We start from the raw sequence: 19,405 nt of genomic DNA, 5'->3' as shown, positions 1-19,405 counted from the left end.
GTCTTTATACGACACAGAAGTATAAATGAAAACAGACACATAGCCTATGTAACCTCCGGTGTAGGTCCGACACAGAAGTATAAATCAGCCTTTAGGCTCTGTTGTGCAACGAATCCTCTGCCATGGTCTTGTCAGTCATCTCGTCACCTACTCTTATCACGTGATCAGTGAACTCTATTCCTGCTGCACTATGTACGGCTCTGTAGCTTGTGTTGGATGAGCTGGATGGGATTGAAGCAACTGTTATCAAACTTAATTAAATGGTTTTTATTTTATAAAAAGCAAAACGACAGTGGAGGCATAATGTAAATGTAGCGGTGGCATATTCTACCCTAATTTTACCCTCACACTCTGTCATGGCAATATCGAGAGACAGCTTTTCACCTCGACGTCACACCCCTACTAACCACAGAGCAATGGTTGAGAACATGTACCTTTTTGTAGAAGGTGCGCAGATCTCTGTACTGCCACAGAGTGTTTAGCACCTGAGCTGCTGCCTTGACCACCTTCATGGAGTACCTGCAACAGAGAACAAGAGCTCAAACACTCCTGCCTGGACTAGGAAGTCCAAGGAAAACAGAGGCTCTCTCTATATATTCATATTGAATGTACTTGAAAAGCAATAGATTTTTTTGTTGTTGTTATGAAACGGTGCGGCAACGCCAATGAACACATAAAACTGCCCACTTCAACTAGCCCATAAAAAGAGGTATGTACCTCTCCCCACGTCCTCGGCTGATTGTAACCAGTTTGTCGATGCCGCCCGTCTGGGCGAGCGCACGGGCGTTCTCCATATTCCTGCTGGTGACCTCGTGCAGGGCACAGCACACCGCCGCCACCGTCTCATCCGACAGCAGGGAGGGCCCATTGCCAGGGAGACGGGTCACTAGGTCCCGCATGGCGTATTTTCCTTTCAAAGCAACCGAATTCAGCGAACATTTATTTTTGAAGACGAAATGCAGATTTTAATGGCCACATAAAACCGACGTATAATAAAAACGGAATGTAAGGCATCGCACTGAGTTCATAGCAATAAGTTTGAGTGACTGACCAATGAGCTCCTTGTTCCTGGCGTCCAGAGCCATGTTACGTAGAGCAGTGGCCACAGAGCAGACCACCCTGTCATTATCCATTCTCAGTAGCTCCACCAGAATGGGCAAACCCTTCTCTTTACGTACGGCAGCACGGATGTAGGCCGCAAACTGAACGGTGAGAGAGAGAAAAAGAAGAAGGTTAACATTTCAGAGAAGGTTATCACCTTTCAGTGCAGCCAGAAGTTGCATTAACATTTCCTGAATTTTAAAAACAGTAAAGAAATGAAAACGTTTTTCTTAGTTTTGACTGAAAAATGCAAAAGGATGATAAAAGGGACAGGAAATTAATAAAATAGAATAAAACTGTTGCTGTATTAAAACCTTGAAGCTACATCTAGTCAGATAGTGTGTGTGTGTGTGTGTGTGTGTGTGTAGGACATATCCTTCATCCACCAGCCAATTATAGGCATTCATATAATTCAGCTCTATTCTGAGCACTGTGGCTGTATAATTCAGTTTATGGTATAGTGACCACAAGCAGCCTACCCTCCAGGTTCCAGCGGAAAGATTCTGCAGAGACCCAGCCGCCCCTTCCAGCGTGGCTGGGTTGGAGCTCTCTGCCAGCAGAGTGAGGTACGGCTTCACCACAGATGGATGCCACAGCATTTCTGCCCCCTTTGGACTTCCAGAAAATCCTGGAATAGGCCCCACACCATCCCACTGCATCATAGGATATCACAATCACAAATAATGATAGGTTAGTTTCAGCTTTGAACTTATATTAATAAAACATAAAAAAAACCCATATAGATACATACTGTATATAGGGGGAGTCTGGGGATGAAAGTAACACCTTTTGTTTGAGCATTGGCAACTCAGTGGTTGTGTTTTATATCTCTTTCAATTTGATACATGGTAGCCACATTTGTCTGCTACAAATATAACTCACTTGGACATGTACAACACAATCACAGACTATGTGAGTTAATGTCAAACACAAAGAGTTCCGTTACAACCTATCCCACTACTGGTGTGAGTTGTAACACTAGCTGGGGATAAATGTAACAATGAGAGGTAATTTGCTGAAATAAGATCCACACATCTAAAGTTTTGCAAGAATGTTATTGAAGAACAAATAATAATCAGTTTTGAATAAACAATTTTAAGTAACAAAAAACATTGTATTGTATTTCAAGGATTTTAAATTTAGCACAAAAACAACTGCCATGTGTTTGTGTGTGTACTGTATTCCTGTCACATAACAGTTCAGTCACTAGCTATGTTGCCATAAACCTATTTTTTATGTGAATTTTGGAATATCATCAATTTATGTGAATTTTGGAAGCTTGTCGAAGCATGTCGCAATTCTGAGAAAAAAAGTCAGAATTGTGAGATTAAAAAGTCACAATTATCTTTTTTTTATTCAGTGGTGGAAACAAGCTTTCATAGGATGGAAAACAATGTGCAAAAAAAAAAAAAAAATCAGATTTTTATCCGATAAGAAGACATGCGCATAAACTATGATGGAAACATATTTACCACATATTTACATACCAAATCCCTCAATGCAACAAAAAACTCACGTGATTTTGTCTTAACAAAATCTGTCTGTGATTGATATCTGGAATCATCATAGGGGCTTGGTTGTAACATTTTTAATTAACTGTTACAACTATCCCCCCCAAACAGCCATAAAATAGCTAACTGTTATAGCACGTGGGTTTGAAGTTAGCATGAATGCAAAGCATCAAATTAAACTAGAGAAACAGCTACTTTAGATTATGCAAGTAAAATAACTGTATCTATAATACAATGACTGCTGGGCAAAAAAAAAATTCTTGATAATTTTTTTTTACTTTCCTTCTTGAAAATCAGTTTTTTTGGTCATAAAAAGCACAATGTTATTACAGTCACATGCCACTTCTCCTGTGAGCTCAAAAAGGTGATGCAAGTGTATGATATTGATGGCATCACCACAGCTCTTCTCTGACTTGTCAAACTGACAGTGTTACAACTGACTGGCCCCATATTCCAACATTCCCCAGTCTCCCCAGCAAACATAAAATTAGATGATAATATCCATTTACAGTATTTTAATTTATTATTTATTTATTTTATTGTAATCATTCATTACAATGCTAATTATAATCATATAATAACAATCCATAGATATTTGAATGGGTTCACTCACTTTTTGACCAATGAACTTTCTGTTTCCAGTTGTTCATTATTACCAGATTTAAATATAATTTAAATAATAACATGTACTTAATATTATAAATAATTTTGAAATAATAAAATGAATCTATAAAATTAATTTTATACATATTGCACTCTATAAACATTTTAGAGCTGAGCAAATCAAAATTACTCATAGAAACGTCCTTGGCCTTTCCATGACCTTTTAATATTTTAATACTTTCCATTATTTCCAGGGCTGGAAATCTCAATTTTAAAATGCACTATGTTCTCAGGTTTTACATGACTCTGTGCTGAAAAACAACTCCTGTAAAAGTACGGCTTTTAGTGCCTCATATGAAACATTGTGCAAAGCTATTTGCAAAGTGAATTTCCCTACCCAACAACCCTTATCATTTGATATTTTTCAAGAGCACAGAAGCAGTTTTAAGCTTTTAAGAATATGAATCCAAGCTTAGTTTATGTAGTGACAGTTCACCTGCTGATCCTGCCATGACCTCTTCTTCTTCTTCTTTCTGAGACCCCAGCAGCTGTAGTCGGCCTGCTTACTGGAGGTGTCCGGGCCCAGGAGCGTGTCCAAGTCCTGGGTTCCCATCAGCCGAGACGGAGGCATTTCCAACTCAAGACGGTATGACAGGTTCCTCAAAGTGCACACACAGTTTTCCACAATCTGAAAACACAGGAAAAGAGAAAAAGGGAAAAAGTCATTTAGTTTTATGGTACTATTTTGCCATTTTGGAGCTCGACAGCCCCAACCTTCATTATATTGAAAAGTGTCCTGGATATTCTTCAAAAATCACCCTTTGTGTTCCATGTATAAAAGAAAGTGAAATGGGCTCAATTAAATTAGTAAATTAAATAAATATTAACAAATAGCTATTTTTTATAGTTATAGTTCTTATAATTATTATTATTCATGATAATAAATGTAAATAAAAGTAATAATACAATTAAAAACATTTTTATTTTTTCAAAAACACTCTTTTCCGGGATTCCTGTTCCAGCAGATGGCATGCTATGACTAAGATTTTGTAAAGAAAGACCCAAAGCCGAACAATACTGTGGTCCACCACTAGGGGCACTCCATACTGTTTGGCCCTTCAAGGAGTGGCATAGAAAACATGTAACACCTTTTTATAAGCAACAAGAGCTTCTGCCAGTTCCCAGCTGTCATCGCATATACAGTCTGAAAATGAGTCAAATATCTGGCAAGAATATATCAAACATCTTCTAAATATTAGCAACAATGCAATATAATGTTGTACATCAGAACTGGATGTATCCTGTATGCAATCACAAGAATATCTCTAACCTTGCTGTCATAATCGGAAGTGTTTACACAGGTTTTGATTATATAGAGAAGGGAATCAATCAGCCCTTCACAGCAACGCATCTGCCTTCTGGCCTCTTCTCCAGCTGAGCTCAGGTTCCTGAGACACACACACACACACACACACATCAGCATCATGTGGTCAACAATACAATGTTCATCTAATTTAGATGAATACAGTCATTGTCACAAAGAAATGTAAACAGTGATCATCTCTGAGGAGTGATACTGCTAGCACCAAGGATATGCAAAACTATATTTTTTCCAAATCAGCTAGTCAGCAGGTCATCTGAACGACTATTGATTAATCGATCTAAACAGGAAGCCCTGTATAATTAGGCTGGTATACATGACCGGCTGTTTCTAAGGGGACATTAGCATAAGACTTACCTGAGGCATCCAGTGGTGTTCCTCAGCACCAAAGATGAGTGCAGTTTAAGTTTCTGGTCCTCTCGCTGAGGGGCCGCACCCCACCCGGAGTGAGGGATAATCACTGTGTTGGTAAGTGGCCCGAGAGCGTCCCGAGCGATCGTCATCTTCACAGAATCACATGACGACAGGTTCCACAACACACCTGTCAAGACAAGACCCCAAAATGTAGTAGAATAACATAAAATGCAATAGTACAGTATTAAATAAGAAAGACTAGGAGAGCCAAATAAATATAAAATGAAGGAAACTATTAAAAATGTATGAATTAAGAAATAAAAAAATACTACGGGCCAGATTTACTAAGAGCAAATTAGTGAGAGCACATTCCCAACAAAGAGCAGATGGGAGTGGAAAGTTCTGCACGTGATCATTTAAATAATCTCCTCCGAGGAAAACTCCTACAAATGCATATGTAATAAGGTCAGCCGCAAAAATAACTGCGTCCATGCCTTTTCAGTAAATTCTGACAGTAATATGGACTAGAGATGGGCATTTTTCGCAATATTTCATTTCAATCATCGATAGGTTTCGAAAACGAGTAATCGAGTACTCGGTTTGGGCGTGTGCAGGGGGCGGGGCAAGGCCGTCATGGAGATAACGAAAATATCTGAAGACTGTTATGAAAATGAATGTTAAAAATAAAAATATGACATGAAAACATGAACACGGGACTAGAACACTGTTCGATTATGATTATGATGCAGCTGTTATTAAGAAGCATCTAAAAAGGAATAGCTGCCTGAGGTTAAGAGAGACTTTATGCCAATAAATTGAAGCCCATTCTATGACACATCCTATGATATTAATCAGATAACTCAGATACATAACAGACGTAACATTACAACTTGTATCTGCATAAAAGGATGCAAATGCCAGTGAACTTTAAGTTACGCGATATAGCGAGAGTGAGAGAGAGAGAGAGCTCCTGCCGTGATGCGCTTTCACGACAGCGTGCTAAAACACGGGCAAGGACAGAATTTACTATAGATTTCTATAAAGTTCTCATTATAATGCTATGTTTATGGCAGATTTGTGCTTTATTTTTTTCTACATTATTAAGTGATTCCATTTCATAAATTGCTTTGCTTACATGATCGATCATCGATGTCACGGTCGAGTACTCGAGTACTCGATCGCTGTTGCATATCCCTAATATGGACACATAGATTTGCCAGTGGCTAGTAAAATTTTTAGTTTACTTGCCAGACAGACACAAAACACAAACGTATGTATATCGGTCAAAAGTTATATAATACAATATTTAAGATTATTTTTGTTTTTAAAGAAATCTCTCACATTCTCACCATGTCTGCATTTATCTGATCAAAATTACAGTAAAACAGTAATCTAATGAAATATTATTACAATTTAAAATAACTGTTGTCATATATATATATATATATATATATATATATATATATATATATATATATATATATATATATATATATATATATATATATATATATATATATAGTCAAACCAAAATTTATTCAGACACCTTGAACATTTCATTCATTAATACAGTTTATTCACTATGGTTTAAAAAAAAATGGTAATAAAATATGACAAGATCTCAGAGCTAAACCGTGTCTGAAAAAAATTCTTCTTAATTATATCAGATAACACTTAAGCAAATCATGGTCAGGTCATAGGGTCTGAATAGTTTTTGGTACCAAATTTTTATAACTTTTTACTGGTAGTCCACTGTATGAAGAAGTTTTGGGTATAATATGTCACAGTTTATTTTGCTATCCTCACTTACATAAATTAACTGCTAGTAACTAGTAAAAACATCAAAAATATAAGAAATGTCAGAATAATTTTTGGTTTGACTATATTTTATATATATATATATATATATATTAAAAAGTTACTTATTCCTGTGATGGCAAATCTGACGTTTCAATACCCATTACTCAAGTGTCACATGATCCTTTAGAAATCATAACGACAGACATTATTTAGTCGCCTAGCATGAAATTTAGTCACATGTGCAAGTGATTTACTTATATAGACGCTTGTATTAGTAAAATTACTCATTATTTCTTAAGTAATTGTTTAATTTAATGAACGCCTTTATGTATAATAAGTAATTAAAAACACACTTGATCATTTAACAAAGCTCATTAGAACAATGAGAGACACATTCAGAGGTGTGCAGTAAAACTGTAAAGAGATAGTGGGAGTGCAACGAAAAATCCCGCAGACAGAGATCATTAACACCAAATAGTCTCTGCGGTTGCATATAGAAGAGAGATCCGTCTTTGCAGAACAAACCTGCTGCCTCTGTTTGAGAAATGACAGTGAAAATTCACTGTATGCACCAGGAAAACTGCTTGAGAGGGTAGAATTTCCCAGTATCTATCTAGAGATACTTAGGATATCCAGCTTGGAGAGAATGTGTGTGCGTGCAAGTTTGTGTCAGCTCAGCTTTTAATCAAATACTATGTCTCCTCCACATTAATCACAGCCACGAGTTCCATTGACTGTAATCTCTGATCTGAGCTTCACAGCTCAAACCGATCTCACCACAGGAGCAAAAGAAAGCGAGTTAGAAAGAACGAGACAGAAGGAGTGAAAGAGCAAAAGAAAGACTCTCTTATGTCAGTCATGTGACCCCACACACCCACTCACCGGTTACGAGCTCTCGCACTTCAGTGTCTGGAGTTTTTCTCAACAGACGAACCAAAGCTGGGATTCCACCGGCATTCCTCACACACACTTTATTATCATCGGTGGCTTTTCCGTACACCAGGTTCCGCAGAGCTCCGCAGGCATTCCGCTGAACTTCCAGGGTTTTGTGGTCAAGCAGATCCACCAGGTGCCGGATTCCCCCAAGTCGACACACCTGAAAGCATACAGTAAGAGTGTGCAAGGTTTTATATGCGTGCACATTTACGTGTCCAAGATGTGCTTCTCTTTCTGCCAACTAACTGAAAGTAGAAACATTTTTCAGTTGCATACTAGTAATTTAACTGCTATTTCAAAAACTGTAGCTTTTCCAGCAATTACCAGTAAATTATTCAACTAGAAATGTAAAAACGCCACATTTATCACATTGTTTGCACAAGCAGCATGGTAGCCGAGTGGAAATTTATTCATGTGAATCATTATATGAAAGGAACCAAATCACTGGTTTGAGTTCATGCACAGATGTCCCTGTGAGCCATCTTTATGCTATTGTCCTCCTAAACACTGATATACACTACCTGTTTAAATGTTTGGGGTCAGTTTTGTTTGTCTCTTATGCTCACAAAGGCTTCATTTGAATAAAAATACAGTACAAAGTAGTATTGTGAAACATTGTTACAATTTAAAATAACCATTTTCTATTTATTAGTGCTGTCAAAATTAGCCTGTTAACGCATGATTCATTTTTTTCAAAATATTTAACGCAATTAATACAGCATCCGTTTTTTCCATCATAATTTGACTAGCATTACATTATACGATCACGCTCTTATTCATGCAAATGCTTTTAAATCATTCAAGCGCCACAAGAAAACGAGAACGTGCTTTCTGTGAATGTCTGTGACACACACACGACTCGTGTGCACAGAAAGACACGCGCCAGTATCAAGTTCTCTTTCATGCTTGAACAACAACACACAGAATTATGCAAAAATGTCTGAAAAACGTCACGTTCGGCAGCGGCAGCTCTTAAAGTGACAGCAGCCTAATAAACCAGTTGCTGTGATGTCTGTCATTGATGTTAATCAAAAAAACAAAGGTAACAGAGAAAACTGTAGTTTTAATAAGGATTCATCTATATTTCATATATAATTTATGCCGTGAAGACTGTAAAGTGTTTGATAACTTTATTTAATTTTTGTATATTTCCTACCTATTTGACAGAAGGCCACATGTAAATATGACATTTATTATAATGAGTTCATGTGAAGATTGTTTTAAGTTAACTTAAATTAAAAGTTATTTTTTAAAGCCTAATAAATGTTGAAATTGACAGCTTTTAGTTATACTGTAATGTCGAATGTCTATAATTAATGTTTAAAAAAAATCATTTTCATAGTGACATCAGTAGCAGTATTAGTATCAGTGATACTGGCCTTCATTCACAAAAAGATGCCATTAAACAAAATTTCAAATATACTAAGTTTTTTCTACATTAATTTGGAGAGTTTTTTTTTTTTTTAAATAGAAAGCATTTATCTTAAATCATTATAAATGTTTTTACTGTCACTGATCAAATTAATGTGCTTAATAAACAGATACATTTCTTTCAAGAAGACCACAAACTTTTGAACAGTAGTGTACACATTTAAAATTTGCAGTTATTATAAATAATGATGCCTCATCCTGCACTACACAGATGTCCAAGATTTTTGTCCAATCATATGTGCATAAAACAACTAATAATGCTTTATTATATTCTTATGGGTTATAATAAGTCAGCTCTATTTGAGAACAATGGAAGACATAAATGAGAAGTGCCTATTTGCATTGTGTGTGTGTGTGTGTACTTGTTTTGGCAATACTTGTGAGGACAAAATGTCCTCACTTATATTGTGAAAGTATTTGACTGGTCCTCACTAGTTAAAAAGGCTTATCAATCAATCAATCAAAATACGTTTTTATTTAAATCTAAATAAAATGTTTTGCACATGTTTCTGTGATGGGTAGGTTTAGGAGTAGGGGTTGGGTTAGGTGACAGAAAATATCATTGACTTGATATAAAACCAATGGAAGTCTATGCAATGTCCTCACTAAGAAGTGCGTGTGTGTGTGTGTAACCATACCTCCGCCTTTATGCGGTTATCTCCGTAGCAGAGGTGCTGTATGTACGCTGCAGCATTGGCCTGGACAGAAGGGAAATGATGCTGCAGCATCCGGATCACCTCTGGCAGCTCAGGGTCTCTCCAGGCAAACTCCCTAACAGGCATGCAGAATATAGATGTCAAACACACAAACAAATATGAAAAAAATCCCACATTGACAAATGAATGTTTGCAGATTTTAATAAAATATTCCAATCTTTTCACTCAAAATACTAGTGTTTACATGTTAGCATCAGGGCAAACAACTAAATACATTAAATCGGCCCAGTTTCTATTTTCCCCCAATCACATTTGTCATTAAAATATGCACTGCAAATATGAGGCGATCTGGTTTACATTTTCTGTCAAGGTCATGTTCTGTCTGCAAAATAAACATGCCTAGAAATATGATTACAAAGAAATATATGCACAAACATTGTGGAGAATCAACAAATAAATAAGTTAGAATAATGCAGGAAGATAAGCTGGGTTTCATTTACAGGCAAATTCTCCATGTTTTAAATGTCAATGATTTCAAAGCTGGTTCTAAACCTTTTCTCAAAGCTCTCTGCAACGTTTATGGAATCACTCGGTTCGGATTTTCACCTTGGATCTTTGTGAGCACTGTCTATGGAAGGCGAGCGTGTGACAGCGTTGTCGACGGCAGCTGCGTGTCTGTTGTAGTTCGAGTCGGCTTGGCGGTAATGGGCGGGGCGATAGGTGTCAGAGTGCGTTGCCATGGAGCCCATTGAGAATAACCCTCGCTGGTACCTCAGAGTGCTACACTGACTAGTGGTCCTTTGTAAAGTACCAAACCCTGAGTGAGAGAGTTGGCAATACAGACACTGTTAAGATTAACACTGTGGAAACGTCAGACCTCATTCACTGAGTTTGTAAAGACAGCAGTGGTGCATGAAGGACATCCGGCACATACCTGTATTGTTTCTGGAGACAGCACTCTGGGAGCCGTGTGTAGGGCTCTGGTACAGAGGGTTCTGGAAGGTTCTGTCCTCATAGATTGGTGTGACGTGGCAGTCAGGGGAGCGGGCTTCTTGGCCTAACTGGCTGTTCTGACTGTAAGAGGTTTGCAAGCCTAGTTGAACATTAGAGATCACAGTCAGTTAATGTCATGAGTTTATACAACAATAAACAACTGACAAATCTACTCTTTTGATTGGTGCAATATTTCTCAAGACATTATATTCTACTGAAAAGATCAGCTTACAACACACTCTTAAAAATAAAGTTTCCAAAAGGGTTTTTTTGCAGGGATGCCATAGAACCATTTTGGGGTTCCCAAAGAACCTTTCTGTGAACAGTTCTTTAAAGCAGGGGTTCCCAAACTTTTCAGCCTATGACCCCCAAAATAACGATGCCAGTGACTTGCGACCCCCATTATCTTTGGAGGTGGTTAAAGTATACAAACGTTGTGCGCAATGGCGCACACGCACTAACGCCTGTTTCACACATAGACCTACTCTGTTTGCAGTGCGTATGCAGTGTATATTTTTTTTCCGTGCCCATATTAACGGATTAGAGTGTTCACACTGCAGCACACGGATGCAGTCCGGCAGTGCGTATGTGAAAGCACAATAGCGCGTGCTGCTCCGCATATCTACTGCAAAGGCATGACTGGTGCTTATCCGCTCTCCTCCGCTGGCCTCCCTGCGTTGTCTTTGGTCGATAATAATAATAATAATAATAATTCCTTACATTTATATAGCGCTTTTCTGAACACTCAAAGCGCCTTACACATTGAAGGGGGAATCTCCTCAACCACCACCAACAGATATTAACCAACGTTTCATTTCAACAAAAATAATATCCAAAGCTTAAAGAATTACCTACGTGCACATGTCTGAATGTTCAACATGGTGCTGTAAATTGACCCGCTGCAACTGATGCTGTTGCTATGTTGTTCATTTGTCGTAATCACCTCAGGAGTCACGGTCGAGGGGAAGGAAAATCGAAAGGTTGATGGCTTTTTTTAATTGCATGATTTTCGTTTTTAATTTATCTACTATTTTTTAGTATTTTGTTACAATTATTGATAATATCTGCCATTTCTAATCATTTAAAAAAAAAAAAAATTCTAGAAATCATCTCCCGACCCCCACTTTGGGAACCACTGCTTTAAAGGGTTAGAAAATTCTGTCATTAATTACTCACCTGTAAGACCTTCATTCATCTTCGGAACACAAATTAAGATATTTTTGATGAAATCCATGAGCTTTCGTGCCTCCGATAGACTGCAACGTAAGTACCACTTTTCAAGGCCCAGAAAGGTAGTAAAGACATCGTATAAATAGTCCAAGTGACTCCAGTGGTTCAACCTTGATCTTACGAAGCAACGAGAATAGCTTTTGTGTGCAAAAACAAAACAAAAATAATGACTTTATTCAACAATTTCTTCTCTTCCCTGTCCGTCTCCTATGCTCTTCACGTAGTATTGTTGAAGAAATTGTTGAATAAAGTTGTTATTTTTGTTTTGCTTTTTGCACCCAAAAGGTATTCTCGTTGCTTCGTAAGATCAAGGTTGAACCACTGGAGTCACATGGACTATTTTAACTATTTTACTACCTTTCTGGGCCTTGAAAGTGGTACTTACGTTGCAGTCTATGAGAGGCCAGAAAGCTCACGGATTTCATCAAAAAGATCTTAATTTGTGTTCCGAAGATGAACGAAGGTCTGACAGGTTTAGAACGACATGAGGGTGACAGAATTTTCATTTTTGGGTGATCTATCCTTTTAAACTGTGAAGCTCATTGGATTTACACTTTGGACACAGTATCATCTAATGGTCTAAATGAAGATTGTGGCATTAGCCCTTTATTTATTATTTATTTATAATGGCTTTATTCATTTATTGTGATATTCTGTTTGGGTGCAGTATTGTCATAATTTGTTGCAGTAAGATGTTTGTTGTTAGATTTGGCTGTTCTAGTTATTTGATGTTTTCATGGCTGTTTGTTTTTTGCTCTTTTGTTTAGATGGCATTGTTGAAATCATTATGGTACTATATCTGTATATACTGTATGCTTGTCAAATTTTTTTAAACATGTGATGTAGTCATGTGGTCTATCATGACCCTGATGAAAATAAGGGTCTACTTGTGAATGGTTTGATTGTCTGATGAAGAGTCATATGGCTCAAAACATCACTTTTGGTGAGAACACTCAATAAAAAAAATTCTATTTATGGAGCTGTGGTGTGCCAACCTTTTCCTTTCCATTGAATAGTTCTTAAAAAGAACCTTTTTTTCTTAGTGTGAAGAACATTTTAATAATCTAAAGAACATTTTTTCATATAAAGAACCATTTGTACAGTGGAAAGTTCTTCATGGAACCATAGATGTCAAGAAAGAACCTAGTCCAGCTGGTGAAGATGTTGTTCATCAGCAAAATCAGGCTTCATCAACAACCAGATATTCAAGAATTAAGTTGTGTTTCACTAGGCAAACGAATCTCAAGTCTTCAACTGGAGATGTAAGTTGTATTCTATAAAAGCGGTTTGCTTTAATTAACCACTCCACTGGACTTTCACACCTTCACATGTATCTGTGAGAGATAATGACCTTGAACAAGTATGAGGCATATTCAGCAGCAGCTAGATAAAAGCAGTTTTATACTGAAAGAAGGCACTACGTTGTGTTGCTGTTGGTGACATGAATGTCAGTTTGCCTGACACAATCAGAGATACGCATACAATTAATTGTGCAATTTAGACGAATTAGCCAAAGGTCTCTCCCACACATAATTTCATGGCAAACAGGACACAATAGATTTGCTCATGAACGCCTACCCAAAATTGCATACCCAATTACCCAACTCTTGGAGCATAATTACTGAAACTACTGACAAACCAAAATGCTTATTCTGACATTGTAGAGTACGCTCATTAGTGTACAAGAGTTTTAAGAGCTGTAGGGCATGTATTCCCATGCAACCTTGTGAGACTGACATTCAAAACCAGAAGTTTCAATGGCACACATTTGACCAGACCCACAACCTAAGCAGACCAACTTCGATCTTTGCCTTCAAACTATCAGCTGGAACAAAAATTCCAGTCAGATAGTGGCATATTTGGCCATTGTGAGTTTATCACATTGGCTGATAACCATGGTCTACAGTGTTAGAGCCTCCATCTGTCTGTACCAAAATGTACAATTTGCTATGCATGGGTACAAATATCAATTTTCCAATTAATCGTGATATTCATTTGAACGATCCTGATACAGATTCTTCAATATCTTTTATTGCATACTTTCACTGGCTGCTTAAAAATGTATCTAGTTCTGCCAAATCTGAATCTTCAGCACCATGGCGAAGAATGAGTGTGAATGTGGGATTGCAGTCTTTGCTGAATGTGATGCAATGAAAGGACAGTCTATTGTGAATCAATGGAGAGAAAGGTCTTCGCAAGCTGCATACAAAAACAATGTAACCAGTGTAAACAAATGACTCTTATGAGTCAGTTCTTTTAGTGAATCAAAAACATACAGCATGACCTAGGGCTGCCCCCTAATACTCAACTAACCATTAGTCGAGGAGAAGAGGCTTAGTCGACCAAAATTTTATTTTTTATTTTGTCTTGTAGAAGATATATCAGTCTGGCCTTGCCAGGCAAACATCGGGCAGGACATCCAAACGCTTATTCATCGACCTCAAATATGGCTCATTATCTCAAACATGCAAGTACTAGCAACTTTACATGGCCGCTCACTTTAACCTTAACCTAGAAAAATGTGGGCTATTCAAGTGTTTGTGCGGAGTGTGAAAGCTGAATAGTAGCGCTTACTGCAAGACAGCTAATATGGAGGCGCCGGTGCGATCATTTGCACTTAAAATACTCCATTTTTGATAAGAGTAATACATCTTTTGAATCTGTGAAGAGTCTACTTTTTGTTGTGTGCCCTCACAATAACAACAAAACATTGTGCTTTTGTAAAATCATAGGTGTGATTGACAAAGGACAAAAAAGCAGGAAACTATACAGTGCACTTACCATGGGGGCGGGGCTTTGTTATGGGGGAGAGGCTTATGGAGGGGCGTGCCTTGCTTTTGTACTGTTTTTTTTAATGATAAAGTTATGTAAAATAACTGCTCAGTGCTGCAAAACAGACAACTCTGCTAATGCTAACTTAATTCTATATAAACTATTAGGGGTGTGACGAGACAGGAATCTCACGAGACGAGACTCGAGATTGAGTTCACGAGACGAGACAAGATGGCGAAATACACGACTAGAAAAAATATTCTGCAGGTGCATTTGAAATGTTTTAACTAATCATCTTGTAATGAATGTCATTCAGTTCTACTTTCTGAGTATGAATTATCATATGCAGTAAAAGACAACAATACTCAAGCACTGTAAAAGGTTTTGCCACAAACTCAACTGACTGACTTCTCTTCTGTATGATTTCAGTCTCTTCAGACCTTACTGTATGTGATTTATGAGCTTCTACAGCTTTAGACCTCCTAACTGAACTCCTTTCCACAAACTGATCATAGAAATAAAAACAGTTTAAATAAAAATGTAACACTTTACAATAAGGTCTCATTTATTAACATTAATGTATTAACCAACATCAACTAACAAAGAGCAATATCTTTGCTACAGTATTTATTAATCTAACATGTTAATGTTAGTTAATAAAAATAGTCATTCATTGTTAGTTCATGATAGTTCACAGTGCATTAACTAATGTTAACAAATGAAACCGTTTGTGCTTAATAAGATTAAGAGAAAACTGTTATTCATTTTTATGGTAACACTTTACAATAAATGCAACTATAATCGCACTCTCTCAATATTCAAAGTGCAAATAAGACCAAATTTTTCTTTGATACAGAGCAGAGCATGGTTACAACTACACTGCCCAGCCTAAAATAGCTTTCATACTGAGAGACATCTGTATTCATCAGGGAGCCGCTTTCAAATGTGGGGTATTGAAATCGCGTTTGAATGCGCGCTCGCGTTTACTTTCACTTTGGTGATCGCGCGTAACTCTGTAAATATGGAGCGGCGGCAACCGTTATCCAACTGAATTAAATGTTTTTTTATTTAAATACAAAGCAAACGACAGTGGAGGCGTAATGTAAACGTACCGGTGGCATATTCTTTCCTAATCATCCTAACCATTCTGTCATGGCAACATCACGAGACTACTTTTCGCCTCAACGAGAAATCTTGTCACATATTAGTCTCGCTCGTCACACCCCTATAAACTATATAACAGCATAGGCCTATACTGCCTAAACTGGACGGAGACATGGAGCGCCCTGTAACTCACTGACCTGCCTGCGTTCACAATCCACACGGTGCAGATGGGAGGGAGAACGGCTGATTTTTTTTTTTTTTTTTTTATGATTTACGAGAGCATCACTTTCAGGTCGGAAAAGCCGGATTTCCGGATTTTTCCGGAAGAATCACACCCCTGAAAATAATGAAAGCAAACAGGGTGCATTCTGCCATCTCTCTCTGTGAATTGTGAACTGAGAGCGCAAAAAAAAAAGAAGAAGAAAGAACCGAAAATCCATGTAAACTTGCCTCACATACTTGAAAAATATATCTATAGAAAATGAAATGTCTACTTTTAAAAGAACCATTTGAAATGGAAAACAAATATTCTTTGGTTATGTAATCCATATGAAACATGCATGTAGGCGTGTCGACTTCTGTGGAGATGATGAGTCAGCAGTGTCAACTTCATCACTTCAGCCGATAATACAGAAAACAATAGTTTATCAATGAATTATTAAATGTTAAAGCAGTCTCCTTGCTGTTTTTTCCTGACACATTCATAATCATTACTTCTGCCGGTGTGCTGTGGCAAGCATTATGTGTGCGCTTGATTAGGCTATGTAGGATTTAAAGGATATTATTATGATTTTTTATGGTTTATTAATAAACGTGTGATTAGTCGACTAATGCTTAAAAAGAACGACTACTAGTTGACCAGAAAAATCTTTAGACGAGGGCAGCCCTAGCGTGACCAGTGTAGCCTAATTCCTGAAGCAAATGACTCTTTTAAGCCGGTTCTTTTCATGAATTTCAAAAAGACAAGTTACCAATTTGAATCAGTCTCAAAGACTGCAATGCTGTATAATTTACAACATTTGGAGAGAGATCATTCATTTTATATGTAAGCAAAATGGGCAATATACTAAATGAATAAGAATCCAATTAAATCTGAAGAGCTTGTGAATCAGAATCCCGATACCATGGTAAAGAATGGTTACCGTATGCAAATACTATAAAATTTACATAGTATTCCAAGGGGCTTAAACAAATACAGTACCATGGTACTGAGCTTCATGTCCAAAAGAATAAGGAACTATCTCTATCCTGTCTTTATACAGTGACTGAATGTTGAGTCAGTATAACATTAGCATAGAAATGCCTCAACTGGGTTCTTACAAAACTTTTCTCACATGTCAATCAGACACTGGCGATATCATAAAGCAAACTGTGAACCGAACAAAAGCTGCACAGCTCGCTGGCTTGGAACAGCCATGCAGAATTCAGTGAGTTTGTCTTTCATAAATTTCGAATTACTTCATACATCTCCAAATTCAACAATAGTTCTTTCTGAAGGCCCTGGAGTTAAAAGCTTCGTTTTCAAAGGTTTTACATCATGCATGATCTACAGAGAAATACAGCCTAAATGGGGCAGTGGGGCACATCTGAGGAAGTATCCCACAGAGTCAGAATGTGAGATTATCATCAGAGTAATCCTACAAAACACTAGAGCACACAAGCATAAAGATGTGCACGTACGCACACACACAAACACACACAGAGTCAATATCCATGCAGCTCCAGTTTCATGTGGATGTTTATTGCAAATGGAACTGAGACTGTAATGCGATTTTGAAACAATATACTATACAGGCCCTATATTAATGAATCTCAGCACTTTTGATTCACAATCTCATATGCACGCACAGCATCTTGTAATCAGAGGGTTATGATCATTCGGGTAGGAGCAATTACTAGAATCATTTTTTGAACTTTTATGAGAACCCATTTGTGTCAGACACCCTGCAGTGCCCACCTACACCATCACCATGTACAGAGTCATCTTTGGACCCATTTATGTTGTGAAATGTGTTCTCTTTCCGTGGCTCTTGTAATTTTAACAGACAATATACACTAGCTATGTCATAGATTAAACTGAAAAATGCTTAAATTATTCACATTTCTTTCCATGTTTTGAAAATTCACCTCATGAGGGGATTTTCCTGAAAGAAATACCTTCCTAAGCCAGGGAAGATTTTATAATCCAAACCAAACACGCATACAAACACAGATAAGTGACAGCATTACTAATCCTTGTATAATATATACAATGCTAAGAAAGTTTCACACATATCAAACCTGTGTCCTTAAATCCGTAACTTTTTAAAGAGTGGTGTAGAAATTGTGTTTGATAGAGTACTGGCTTGGTCAGGATGGAAGAGAAAATCGTTTTATGGATTTAAACTTTACGGAATAAAGTTTTATGGTTTAGAAAATCATTGGTTGCTACTTACACTACACTAGTATAGGATCATTCAATTTTTTAAAAGAAGTCTCTTATGTTCACCTCTGCATTTATTTTAATCAAAAATACAGTGATGGCAAAGCTGAATTTTCAGCATCATTACACCAGTGTTCTAATATGCTGATTTTGGTGCTCAAGAAACATTTCTTATTATTATCAAAGTTGAAAAAGTACTGCTTGTGATTATGCATTGTTTTCAGGATTGTCTGATGAATAGAAGTTCAAAAGAACAGCATTACTTGAAATGTACAAGTCTTTACTGTTCGCTTTAGAGCCTTTGAGAAGTGGTGTACAACTCCTAACCTTGACAATAATAACTGTAAAACAGGACAACTGTATGTGTAACCCACCTGTAAGGCTATCCGGTCTTGAAAGAACCATCCTCTCAAAGATGTCATAGGCCCGAGCCCCAAAAGAAGAGTGAGTGCTGTCATATGCACGCGCATCATGCTTCCCCAGGGTTCCGTACTGCTGAGGCTGAGCGGTCATACCGGCCCGCAGGAGCGTCGGCGACCCGGACTCCGACCCCGTCCCGTTTCCATGCCGTCCCAAGTAGCTGGAGTGAACTGGTTCAGGGGCGTGGCTGGAGGAAGGAGGCAAGGTGGTGCCGGGAAATATGCTTGGTAGAGGACGGGGCTCTGAGACTATAGGCGAGCCATAGGGGCTTCCGAGAGAAGTACGCAGAGGCTGGCGAGATGCAGGCGGGGACGGGGTGTAGAGTGGGGATGGCGCTCGAGAGGGGACAGAGCTGACACGCCTCATGACACGCCCACTGCTGCCCACCTGAGAAACATATTACAAACAAACACTATAACCATCATTTGTACACACTACACTCTAATAATACAGTTATAAACGCCAAAATATTCAAAAAACATTTAATTCTTAACAATACTAGAAGATAAAATAGGCATGTGATCAGCTAAGAACAAAAAATAAGGAAAATCTGAACCCCGATATGGGCATTTAGCCTCAAAATAAAAAAAAAGGTTAGTTCACCCAAAAATTTAAATTCTGTCTTCAATTACTCACTCTCATGTTGTCCCAAAACCATAAGACTTTTGTGCATCTTCCAAACCAGGTATTT

The 19,405-nt window shown here is 37.7% G+C and overlaps 1 protein-coding gene across 3 annotated transcripts in view; it reads right to left on the bottom strand.

The window, feature by feature from the left end:
- The window catches only part of pkp4 (plakophilin 4), a 48,124-nt gene that overhangs the window by 8,460 nt on the left and 20,259 nt on the right, over positions 1–19,405 (bottom strand). For all 3 annotated transcript variants that reach the window (XM_048200639.1, XM_048200640.1, XM_048200641.1), the window contains 12 exons: positions 18,669–19,101; positions 10,708–10,866; positions 10,380–10,590; positions 9,756–9,888; positions 7,633–7,846; positions 4,954–5,137; positions 4,546–4,663; positions 3,712–3,903; positions 1,581–1,754; positions 1,052–1,202; positions 718–910; positions 435–519 (listed from right to left, as the gene is read on the bottom strand). In XM_048200639.1, coding sequence (XP_048056596.1) covers positions 435–519; positions 718–910; positions 1,052–1,202; positions 1,581–1,754; positions 3,712–3,903; positions 4,546–4,663; positions 4,954–5,137; positions 7,633–7,846; positions 9,756–9,888; positions 10,380–10,590; positions 10,708–10,866; positions 18,669–19,101 — 2,247 coding nt within the window. The remainder of the gene's footprint in view (positions 1–434; positions 520–717; positions 911–1,051; positions 1,203–1,580; positions 1,755–3,711; positions 3,904–4,545; positions 4,664–4,953; positions 5,138–7,632; positions 7,847–9,755; positions 9,889–10,379; positions 10,591–10,707; positions 10,867–18,668; positions 19,102–19,405) is intronic.

Source organism: Megalobrama amblycephala, linkage group LG8, assembly GCF_018812025.1.
Source record: "Megalobrama amblycephala isolate DHTTF-2021 linkage group LG8, ASM1881202v1, whole genome shotgun sequence".
Lineage (NCBI taxonomy): Eukaryota > Metazoa > Chordata > Actinopteri > Cypriniformes > Xenocyprididae > Megalobrama > Megalobrama amblycephala.
Note: the sequence above shows the minus strand (reverse complement) of the source record. Positions and strands in the feature narration are given on the sequence as shown.